A 13,386-nucleotide genomic window follows, 5' to 3' on the forward strand; every position below is an offset into this window, starting at 1 on the left:
CAACTACTGTGAAATGATTTTTATTCGCGTAGGACGAATTTTCACGTATTTCGCGCTAGGACTGATGCGCGAATTAAAGACCACGCTATTATTATTTCTTAATTTTATTTTTCATTTCTAAAATAGAAAATGCGCGAATTAAAGCCCGCGCGAAACAGTCTTTTTTCTCATTTGTGCGAAATTTCATGCCAGCAAATTTAAATGATTTCACAGTAATTGCCAGAAATTTATAAGTCTGATTTATAACCTAAAGTCATGTATATATCATTGGTAAACATTTTGTTTGAAAATAAACAAGAGACAGTTAATTTTTTTAAAAACAATTTATTTAAAAGCATGTATAAAACTAAATCAAATTATATAAACTAAAGTCATTAACATTGTACAAAATATTAATAACAAAAAATACAGAACTGATTTCAAACAGATAGAGTATACATTATAAAGTTAACTGGCAGAGCTTTGGAAAATCAACTTAGATACAAAAGAAGTACAATACATGTTATCAAATAATTGTTTATGCATACTCTGTACCTAGATAATAGAGGACTGGATTTCAACATTTGTACATATACACTTTCATGTAGACAACCTCTAGTATCAATGTCTTCTGAAAATCTACCTAAACTTCTAATTTAGGTTTTACACACACACACCTACAGCTAAACTTTCTAAAACTGCTAGGTCCTTAATTTTCATATTTCTTACTGCAATAAGGAACAAGAGCTATTTGTAAACACATGATTATGCCCCCATGAAGGCCACGGAGGTGACTGACATGTAATTTTCAATATTAAATATGCTGTGACCTTTGACCTCATGACCCCCAAAATCACAGGTGTCACATACTGACCACAATCTTGCTATAATGTTTGAAGGTGATAGGATCAAGCATTCTATAGCTACTGATTAGAAACAATTTTAGTCTCAAAGTGAATTAGACTTTTGCCCTACTGAACCCCAAAATTGGGTGCTTTCTACTGACCACAGACAATCATCCTGTGAAGTTAAGAGTACAGTACACCAATGCTTTCTCCATTTAGTGAGCAAAAACATGCTTCAGTATCAATTGAGATATTGACCTTTAAGCTACCTACTGACCTTCTTAACATTTAGGGTCATCTCTGAATCACAGGCATTCACTCACTGTAGGACAAAGCATTCTCCAGATACAGAGCATCAACCATTTTTGGTCGTAAGGGCAATGTGACCATGACCTTTGTCTACTTATCTCATATACTGTAAGGGTCATCTACAGACCACAGCCAATCATTTTATTAATTTTCATTACTGTATGCTTAAGCATTCTCCAGTTATTTAACTGAAACTGTTAAAACTAAGTCTCAAGGTCACTTTGACATACACCTCTGACCCTCTACTTACTGATCGGAAAACCCAAATGGTGTACTGACCAACAAACCACCATCAGCAAATCAATTTACCCAATCATTTTTGAGAGAGGGTGTAATAAAATGCTACATATACTCTAACAAGAAGGAAATCTCAGTCAACAAGCTTTTCTGAAATAATAAGAGAGGTTATGATGTCATACAGGTATATGCAGGGGTTTTACCATATATCTCAGCCTCAGTAATTATTCAACATTTAATTGATCATTGCTCATAGATTACAAAAAGATAAAATTAAATATAGTACATACCATAAATATATATATAATGTAAAGGTGCTCACAGTTTTTAAAGCATTAGTACAGCAGTGCAAGTGCAGACAGTTGCAGCATAAAATAATTAATCAATTACATAATATCATAACAGCTGGACGTTGGCTAAATGAAGTTTTCAAACATTCTTTTAGTTTTTTTGGGCTACCTCACAGGTTGTTATTAACTTGTAACAGCTATAAAAATCAAGGGTAAACATTACACAACTACAGGCATCTTCTGTTAAGCTACCAATTAGTAAAATGACTGCCTAACCTTGGGATCAAACTTTTAACCTTTATATTGATGGTCTGGAGCTAATCCCACTTGGCCAACTTGACCAGCTAATGTACCATAGGGTCTGGGCCAGCTAATGTACCGTAGGGTCTGGACCAGCTAATGTACCATAGGGTCTGGACCAGCTAATATACCATAGGGTCTGGACCAGCTAATGTATCATTGGCTCAGTCTACATAACTTTTAACAAACTTGTACACCCATCCTAATTTTGATTTGGATATTCAATGAAATGCCTGTTTAATCAACACTGTGAAGAAGTGGATAGTAAACAAGAGGGTCATGATGACCCTGGATCGCTCACTTGAGTAATATGAGCTACATGTTTCAAATGTCAAACTGATGATAAAATATTAAGAAAGTCAGTAGGTCACATTCATGATCAATGAAATTCAGTTTTACGATTTGTGTGCAAAACTGTGTATGTCATCAAAATTTCAAGGCTGTATCTTAAAAAACAAGAAAGTAAGTCAGTAGGTCAAGGTCACAGTCAAGTGACTTCATATTACTTGGGGTCATCAGGTAATTATAATTAAACAGTCTTGGAAATAGGATCAGATGATTTTTTAAGTATTTTTCCTATATAACTCACATAATAACTAAGTGACCCCAGGGCGGGGCCTCTTTTAACCCCAGGGCCATAATTTGAACAAATTTGGTAAAGGACTACTAGACAATGCATCATACCAAATATCAAAAGCCTAGGTCGTATGGTTTCAGACAAGAAGATTTTTAAAGCTTTTTCCTATACAAGTCTATATAAAACTTGGGACCCCCAGGGCAGGGCCTCTTTTCACCCAAGGGGTACAATTTGAACAATTTTGGTTAAGGACCATAAGACAATGCTACAAACCAAATATCAAAGGTCTAAGTGTTGTGTTTTCAGACAAGAAGATTTTTAAACTTTTTTTCCTATATAAGTCTATGTAAAACTTGGGACCCCCGGGGCGGGGCCATATTTGACCCTAAGGGGATAATTTGAACAATCTTGGTAGAGGACCACTAGATGATGCTACATACCAAATATCAAAGCCCTAGGCCATGTGGTTTTGTACAAGAAGATTTTCAAAGTTTTCCCTATATAAGTCTATATAAACCATGTGACCCCCGGGGCAGGGCCATATTTGACCCTAGGGGGATAATTTGAACAATTTTGGTAGAGGACCACTTGATGATGCTACACACCAGATATCAAAGCCCTAGGCCCTGTGGTTTTTGGACAAGAAGATTTTTCCTTTCGGTTGCCATGGCAACCAGAGTTCTGCAAGAAATTCAATTCTTTAAACAATTTTGAAAGGGTGCCACCCAAGGGTCATTCCTGTGAAGTTCGGTGTAATTCTGCCCAGTGGTTTTCAAGAAGATTTTTTAAGAAATTGTTGACGGACGATGCACTATGCACGACGCACATCAAGCGGTCAAAATAGCTCACCTTGTCACTTTGTGACAGGTGAGCTAAAAAGCTGTACTGCCTGTCAACTAGCTTAACTTGCCTGACAACATGTGTGACAGAGGTTTTTACTGATTAGTGATTAAGGTTAATTGCCTTACAACAGTGGTTAATGGTGTAAACCATCTTACCTGACTGGCTGAACTGCCTAACATCATAGAACATGTAACTCATAGAACAATCAATACTGACTGTGAATTCTAACAACAAGAAACACTGAGGTAAAGGGTGTAAACAATCAATACTGATGACAACATGTAACTTTACCAGATTACTACCAAGTGAACTATCTTTGCAGACTGCTGAAAAACAATATGTAATCCAGAGGTCCAGAACCAATGAATTGCCTGACAATATATGACTCTGCCTGACAACATATAACACAAAATACTTTCAAGTGAAGCTGGATGAATTGCTCAACAACATGGAAAACAGAGGTCAAGGACCCATGAAATTGTCTGACAGGAAATTTTGCCTGACAACACTGCAAAATCAGGTAAAGCTATAAGTTTGCTGTATTAAAAACCGGAATTGTTTAGCCTGGAAGAACATTTGAAACATGTGACCCTCTTGTGAAATATATAGAGCTTATTACATACAATAAATAAGAGCAGTATCACATGGTTTTGTTTTTGCAATACTGACATTTAGCAAAAATAGTGAATATAAATCCCTTCCAAATGTTTTGATTTACAGTATAACACACAGTACTACTGAGTGATCTATCTTTACATGCTGGTGAATTGCCTGACAATATATAATACTCTGATATATAATAGCTAAATTGCTTAACAATATGCATCGCAAAAGTACACAATGTGAACCATCCTATTGACAGGATGACATGTATGCCACCATGTCACACAAAGGTGCATGGTGTGAACCATCCCAATGATTGGATGTATTGCATAACAATATAACATGTCACACAGTGGTCCAGTGTGAACCTTTTTTTTTTTCGGAATTGCCCAACAATCATGATGTGACTCAGAGATTGTGTGAATCTTTCTTTTCAGATTTGCTTAACTTCACTGTCAATATGTGAAAAAGAGGTCAAGGGCACAAACCATTTCATTTCTGCAGAGTGACTGAATTCCCCGTGAGTAAGTGACACAGAGGTCCAGTGTATGGGCTATTTTTGATGAGTTGCTCAATTGCCTGATGTGTGACACAGAGTTGCAGTGTGTGGACTATTTTTGATGAGTTGCTCAACTGCATGACAATGTGTGACACAGAGTTCCAGTGTGTTGACTATTTTTGATGAGTTGCTAAACTGCATGACAATGTGTGACACAGAGTTCCAGTGTGTGAACCATTTTGGCTGTGTTGCTGAATTGACTGACAATATGTGACAAAGGTCCAGTGTGTGAAACCTTTCTGCAAAGTTGTTGAATTTCACAACAATTTGTGACAGATGTGCAGTTTGTGAACTGTTTTTGCTCCGATGCTGAGTTGACAGACAATATGTGACGCAGAGGTTTCGATGAGCTGCTGAATTGCCTGACAATAATATGTGACACACAGACCTAAAACAAGAAGCTGTGTTCAATAAACGCTTGATGCTGCCGGTGGCATCCTTGTTGATACAAACCAACCAAAGTCCAAAACGAGGTCAAACTGAGGTCAGGTGATGTGTGAAGATGAGGAATGGTCACAGGTTACATCTGCATTAGTATCAAGTCATTCTAGTAAGGGGTATTGATGCTAGACAAAACGGTCCCATTTGGTTAACCAAGAGATGGCCCATATAAAGCAACTTAAGTTCAAAATGAGGTCAAGGTCAAACTGAGGTCAGGTGATGTGTGAAGATGAGGAATGGTCACAGGTTACATCTGCATTAGTATCAAGTCATTCTAGTAAGGGGTATTGATGCTAGACGAAACAGTCCCATTTGGTTAACCAAGAGATGGCCCATATAAAGCAACCTAAGTCCAAAATGAGGTCAAGGTCAAACTGAGGTCAGGTGATGTGTGAAGATGAGGAATGGTCACAGGTTACATCTGCATTAGTATCAAGTCATTCTAGTAAGGGGTATTGATGCTAGACGAAACGGTCCCATTTGGTTAACCGGACAGACGAACGAATGAACAAACGGACGAACGAACGAACGGATGGACAGGACAATCATTATATGCCTCCCGCATTAGTAGATGCCGGAGCATAAAAAGGACCATTTTACAGACAGGATGAATTGTTTGAAAATTTGAAAGTTGACATCAAGTACTTGCCCTTTTATCTGAGATGAACTGCTTAACACCAAAGAAGTATAAAATACACAGAATGGCAACTGGCTGTAATCTCGCGGGAGCTCGTGTCAGAGCGTGATTCGGCGTTATCTTACTAAAAACAAACATCGGCGAGCATGGAGTTACAATTTGTACCTTTAAAACTACATTTAAAATACATGTTAGCTTCTAAAACAAAATTAGTTTAATTTGAAATGGTCTTAAGACACGAAGTACATGTTTTGTTCTTTTTGCCATCGAAAGAAGCCTGGTCATATGGTGATAATTATTTTACCGATGAATAATTGCTTTCGCATACAGAATGGCGCGTGGAGAAAGCGCCACTTCCGGTAAACGAGATCTCGTTCTTTTGTCACGGGAGGTTGGCGAGATTTGCTCTATATACCTTTCAAGTTGCCAATCTATTTATTTTTATAGCTCTTTGTTAACACAGACAAATGTCTTCTCCTGTCTTCACAATCTCTTTAAAGTCAAAATCTACATGTCCATAGTCTCCAAGGATGACTACTCTGTATGTCTGTCCCACAATAACTAGACTGTGTAGAGACAATGTACTGTGTGTTCATCACTACATACTATTTATGTTTCATAATAAGAAAGCAGGTGTACAAATTTTACACTATAAGTTCCAAAAAAGGAAAAGCAATACATCTGGATATGGCAGTTATTCAAAAGGGTCATATCTGTCTTACTTGTACCACTTGTATACCAACATTATGCATATGTTCATTCTATGGCAATACATTACTGTTACTTTGAAAACTGCCACAGGAGTTATCTGGATAATAAAATACATTTGTGAAATTTTGAAAAAGGCCATAACTCCTTAAAAGGTATTGGTACATGTCTGTCCTTACAATATGGGAAAATCCACTTCGTAATAATAAATTTATGAAAGTTTGCATCTTTCACTGGTATTATACCATACAAAATATTTTGTAAAATCTCTAAGGGCCATAATTCAAAATCCTTCTTGGTGATATAGCTTTTGTAAGTTTCAGCCAATTCTCTTGAAAACTGTAGTAAGATTTCTATGGACAAGGACTCTGGGGTGTCTGGACGAGACAGTAACTGTATGTCCCCCGAGTTATACTCTAGGTCTCTTATGAAAATATACATCACCTTTAAAACAAGTCCACAGTTTTATACAGAAAAAGATAATTATTCTGCTATCAAAAAGTATAACATCTTATATAAAGTAACAAGAAAAAAGTTCAAAATGTGAAATTTGCATAACAATTGTAAATCTCTAAATTAACATATGATAGAATCACAGCCGCCTTTCTACTTTTCAAATAAACATTGTTTAAAGATCTGCACTCAATGCCCAACAAATAAATAGCAACTATGTAAAACATATACAGCATTAAAAAAAATTATGAAAAGAGAATCCTTCGTACAGAACCATTCACCAAAATCAATCTAAACAAGAGGACCATGATGGTCCTGAATCGCTCACCTGTTCCCACATGACCCAGTTTTGAGTATGACGTCGTTTTTTCTATTATTTGACATAGTGACCTAGTTTTTGAGCTCATGTGACCCAGTTTTGAACTTGACCTAGATATTATCAAGATAAAAATTCTGACCAATTTTCAAGAAGATCCATTGAAAAATATGGTCTCTAGAGAGGTCACAAGGTTTTTCTATTATTTGACCTATTGACCTAGTTTTCAAAGGTACGTGACCCTGTTTTGAATTTTACCTAGATATCATCAAGGTGAACATTCTCACTAATTTTCATGAAAATCTCATGAAAAATATGGCCTCTAGAGAGGTCACAAGGTTTTTCTATTTTTATACCTACTGGCCTAGTTTTTGAACGCACGTGACCCAGTTTCAAAATTGGCCTAGATATCATCAAGGTGAACATTCAGATCAATTTTCATGAAGATCCATTGAAAAATATGGCCTCTAGAGAGGTCAAAAGATTTTAATAATTTTAGACCTACTGACCTAGTTTTTGACCGCAGTTGACCCAGTTTCAAACTTGACCTAGATATCATCAAGATGAACATTCAGACCAACTTTCATACAGATCCCATGAAAAGTATGGCCTCTAGAAAGGTCACAAGGTTTTTTTTATTATTTGAGCTACTGTCCTAGTTTTTTAAGGCACATGACCCAGTTTCAAACTTGACCTAGATATCATCAAGGTGAACATTCTGACCAATTTTTATGGAGATCCATTCACAAGTATGGCCTCTAGAGAGGTCACAAGGTTTTTCTATTTTTAGACCTACTGACCTAGTTTTTGACCGCACATGGCCCTGTTTTGAACTTGACCTAGATATCATCAAGATGAACATTCAGACCAACTTTCATACAGATCCCATGACAAATATGGCCTTTAGAGAGGTCACAAGGTTTTTCTATTATTTGACCTACTGACCTAGTTTTTGATGGCACATGACCAACTTTCAAAATTGACCTAGATATCATCAAGATGAACATTCAGACCAAATTTCATACAGATCCCATAAAAAATATGGCCTCTAGAGAGGTCACAAGGTTTTTCTATTATTTGAACTACTGACCTAGTTTTTGATGGCACATGACCCACTTTCGAACTTGACCTAGACATCATCAAGATAAACATTCTGACCAATTTTCATGAAGATCTCATGAAATATATGGCCTCTAGAGAGGTCACAAGGTTTTTCTATTTTTAGATCTACTGACCTAATTTCTGACCGCACGTGACCCAGTTTCGAACTTGACCTAGATATCATCAAGATGAACGTTCTGACTAATTTTCATGAAGATCTTGTGAAATATATGGCCTCTAGGGAGGTCACAAGGTTTTTCTATTTTTAGACCTACTGACCTAGTTTTTGATGGCACGTGACCCAGTTTCGAACTTGACCTAGATATCATCAAGGTGAACATTCTGACCAATTTGCAAGAAGATCTTGTGAAATATATTGCCTCTAGGGAGGTCACAAGGTTTTTCTATTTTTAGACCTACTGACCTAGTTTTTGAAGACATGTGACCCAGTTTCGAACTTGACCTAGATATCATCAAGATGAACATTCTGACCAACTTTCATAAAGATCCCATGAAAAATGTGACCTCTAGAGTGGTCACAAGCAAGAGTTTATGGAACACGCACGCATGGACGACGGACACCGCGCGATCACAAAAGCTCACCTTGTCACTTTGTGACAGGTGAGCTAAAAAGTTTGCAAAAAGGGAGTAAGTATGTCATATAAAATTGTTACAGGCAAGATCTTTAATGAAGACAATTTAATTATTGAAATAATATTCATATTACTGTAAGTACCAGTACAATGCATATTGCTATTACCATAGTAGAAACCCCTATTGAAATACTTTCCAGCTCAACAGGATTTAAACTTGAGACCAGTTTCAAAATCTATATTTGACTAATTGTTCTGGGCACAATATTCAAACTGACCATTGGTTAGGTTGAGACTGACCTCAAAACTAAAGTTTTATAATCTTGAAACCCGATTGTGTTTCACTCTATACCAGGATTTAAATCTTACCATCAAAACTGCAACAGAATGTTTTCTTTCTTCACATAAAACTTAAATATTGACTGTCAATAGCTCTACAGTATAACTCTTAACACATAAATGTATTTCCCCTGAAAAAACAAACAACCTGATAGTCTTTAGAACAAAAAATACTTCATCATCTCCTAGTTAATTACTACATAAGGCACAGGTATATCAAGGTATCAAACATGTACATGTATAATCTATAAAAGATATAACAGAGCTGATAAACAAAACGGTTTATGCTTAAACAAGGGAACAGTCATTTTATAAATGAGCCGAGCCATGAGAAAACCAACATAGTGGGTTTGCAACCAGCATGGATCCAGACCAGCCTGCGCATCCACACAGTCTGGTCAGGATCCATGCTGTTCACTAACAGTTTCTCTAATTTCAATAGACTTTGAAAGCAAACAGCATGGATCCTGACCATTGCGCGGATGCGCAGGCTGGTCTGGATCCATGCTGCTCGCAAACGAACTATGTTGGTTTTCTCGTGGCGCGGCTCATATCTAATTTCCCACAAGTGTATCAACATAACAACAATTAAGGCTGCTCCTTCAAAGGTACAGCAACAATTTTGTCATATACACATAGTTTGATATACAACTGTATTTCCATATAACATATGGAAATAACAAAATGACGAGAAAAAGTATTTATATTAATGTGTAAATACCATTCCGTGAGTTGTTCATTATTACAGTGCTTCTCACCTTTAAATGCACTTGCTTCACTGTATTATTAAAGAAATTTTTAAGAGTTTTGAGAAAATTTCATTGTTCCAAAAATTCTGTGAATGACTTGTTTTCAATGCCTGTACATATTTATCTTGTATATTATAATTAAGTAATGTTTCAATGTGCTGTATGGCACAAAAAAACTAGAATGTTCACGCCTAAAGGGCAACAACATGAAACCCTTTATTTGTTGACACAACACCTTAATAACCTTAAATGTTTTAGTCAATTAAAACTAACAGCTCCTTACAAGTCAAAGTTGCAGCACTGACAAGATATAATATGACCTTTGACCAACTTAGCGTAACCTTTGAGAGAGGGACCTGTGTCTTTTGGCAATACTGTTTCATTGAGATAACTATTTCTGCCAAATAACAAAAAGATAGCTCAATGCATCTCTAAGTTACAGCCTAGACAAGATCTTACATGACATTTGACCACTCAGTGTGACTTTGACCTTCTGAGACACCGGCCTGAGGTTTGTATCAAACACTTTTTCTCATTGATGCAAACATTTATGCTAAATAAAAATAACATTGCTCCATGCATGTCAAAGTCACGACCCAGAAAATCTGTACAATGGCCTTTAACCCCTAAGCGTGACCTTGACGTCTGAGATAGAAACCTGGAGTTTGAGCTGCACACTGTGTCTCACTGAGGCAAACATTTGTGCCATATAAAAAAATTGCTTTTATGGCTTGAACAAACCCGACAAGACCTTTAGTCTTTAAAACCTAAGTGCGACCTTGATTTATGAGATGGGAACCTGTGGTTTGCTAGCAACATTGCATCTCACTGAATGTAACATTTATGCCATATATAAAACAGACTGCTCCATACATGTCAAAGTTATTATCTGGAAAAAATAGGACAGACACGAATATTATCACATGTTTTTCAGTAAATTATCTAAATATTAGAGTGAAATTCACCAGGTATTTTCAAAGTGAAAAATATCAAATAAAGTTTTCACTGCTAAGAAACCATAAAATAGGTTAATTTATTCAAAACATGAAATAAAAAGAAAATTTATTTGTTTCACATGCAAGATCTAAATATCATTCACTCATGAACATCATATCTTACATTGTCACTCCTGACTCTGCCACTTGTGAAAATATTGCATCTGGTGTTCACTTGTGAAAAATATTTCAATCTTACACTTAAACAATATCCTCTATCTAATGCACATAAATTTTAATGATAAAGCCGAGCTGATATAGCAGGCTCGACAATACAAATAATTGTTTTGTGCAAACAAAATATTCACTGATAATCATGGTAAATGCCATGCAAAACAAAATACATATATTTGATTACCCTGACATTGACAGATCAATATCATATTTTATTAGTCAATGGTATTGTTTTCTTTTAAACTAAACAGTTCCTAAATTCTATAACTAATACAATTTTTCTTAAAATGCCTCATTTAGTTAATCAAGGCCACTTTTCAGTTGTTGTTCTGTGGCAATGGCACAACCTTAACCGGGCAGTAAGAACAAAAAGCAGACATGGAGAATGAATAATTAATGAAGAATAAATTATTGCTATGAAATACAGTGTAATATGTGAAGATAACAGTATGACTAAAATACAAGCTGATATGTGAGGTTGAACAGTAAGAAGAACAAAACCAAACAGAAAATAATACACAAGGGTAAAACAACTTTAAATCATGAGAGCCATAAAGGCCATGTACCGCTCACCAGAATACCTGAGGAAGTTTTTTTTTTTACTTAACATTGGTTTCACGGAGACAATCCTTCAGGGCACAGATGGAAAAATAAGGTCAATGTTACAGAGGCACAAATGACCATGATTCAAGAACTCAACTTAAAATTTCAAAAGACAAATATTCCTAATTTTTGACCAAAGATGACCTAATATCAAAGTAGTCAGCGATTTTATTATGACCAAGTCTCATGAACCCTATGCCAAAATTGTGACCTCTACTGTGTTAACAGTAAACTGTTGACAGCAGAACAAATTTTGCTCAGGTGTGCTGTAAACTGCACCTTACTGTTCCACATTTCATATGTTCTAATTCATGGAGATACTTCCAACTGATTCTGAATATTGTTATAACCTGTTCGTCTTGTGATTTGTATGTTTTCAATATCTACAAAATTAGAGTCAAATTTACTAAGAAATCTGAAAAAAAAAAACAAAAAAAAACCCGACCTAAATTGTTTTACCTTTAAGAACACAGAGTGCAGTATTTTATTAGAATTTAAAGCTACAATTTGGTGATAAACACTGCTCCAAGGCTGTTTATTTCTCAACATTTATTTATTTACATTTTAAAATGCCTGTCAAAGGCACTGTTATTCTCCTATTATGTGTTGTTTTTTTTACAACTTACTTGCCTAGAAAATGAAGTAAATTATTTTTCAATTACCAACTTTTTCTTCTATAAATTTGAGCAGTGTCCACAGCAAAGTTTGTAGTATGAATAAAATCTGTAAGAGACTAAGTATCTGTGTCATCAATGTTTCTTGTGGTGTTTTGCTGCGTGTCTTCTTGATGACTCTCCATTTGCCGAGACACTACCGTTCCGGTGATCTTCACTGCCTTTTACCTGTGCTGGTTTTTTTCTATACGCCTGAACATAAAAGTTTGCAAACATCACTAGGAATATAACTGCATAAGCCAGGATCCAGTAAGCAAACAGCCTTGGGTAATTACAATCTCTCATATACAATAGCTGAACAGAGTGAATCGTCACAAGGAGAAACTGTATCTGCAATTAAAATGTTACATATAAAATTAAATTCCTGCACAGTAAGAGTCTATTTTGCTTCAAATGAGTGGAAGTCTGATTCTTACAAATTAAACACACAGTGTGTTTTTCATTTTCACTCAAGGTGATTAATACCCTAAATGCCACTCTGATACAGGGAAAGTTAAATGTTTTGATCATGACCTTTGACTCTGAAGTGTGACTCTGACCTTGTCATGACCTTTGACTCTGAAGTGTGACTCTGACCTTGTTATGACCTTTGACTCTTGAAGTGTGACTCTGACCTTGTTATGACCTTTGACTCTTGAAGTGTGACTCTGATCTTGTCATGACCTTTGTCTCTGAAATATGACTCTGACCTTGTTATGACCTTTGACTCTTGAAGTGTGACTCTGATCTTGTCATGACCTTTGTCTCTGAAGTATGACTCTGACCTTGTTATGACCTTTGACTCTTGAAGTGTGACTCTGACCTTGTTATGACCTTTGTCTCTGAAGTATGACTCTGACCTTGTTATGACCTTTGACTCTGAAGTGTGACTCTGACCTTGTTATGACCTTTGACTCTTGAAGTGTGACTCTGACCTTGTCATGACCTTTGTCTCTGAAGTGTGACTCTGACCTTGGGCTTAGTGACCTTGTTTGTACACTCTTCATGTTGTCCTGATGAGGTTAACAAACAATTCTAGTTTTATGAAAATCCTTCCAGTGATTAAGAGACAGACTGAACAC

The 13,386-nt window shown here is 36.1% G+C and overlaps 1 protein-coding gene across 1 annotated transcript in view; it reads right to left on the reverse strand.

Annotated features, from left to right (window-relative positions):
• Positions 1-323: 323 nt before the first annotated feature.
• The window catches only part of LOC123525221 (elongation of very long chain fatty acids protein 7-like), a 38,850-nt gene continuing 25,787 nt past the window's right edge, over positions 324-13,386 (reverse strand). The window contains exon 8 of the mRNA XM_053538061.1: positions 324-12,655. Coding sequence (XP_053394036.1) covers positions 12,401-12,655 — 255 coding nt within the window. The 3' untranslated portion in view covers positions 324-12,400. The remainder of the gene's footprint in view (positions 12,656-13,386) is intronic.

This window comes from Mercenaria mercenaria, chromosome 3, assembly GCF_021730395.1.
Source record: "Mercenaria mercenaria strain notata chromosome 3, MADL_Memer_1, whole genome shotgun sequence".
NCBI classification, from domain to species: Eukaryota; Metazoa; Mollusca; class Bivalvia; order Venerida; family Veneridae; genus Mercenaria; species Mercenaria mercenaria.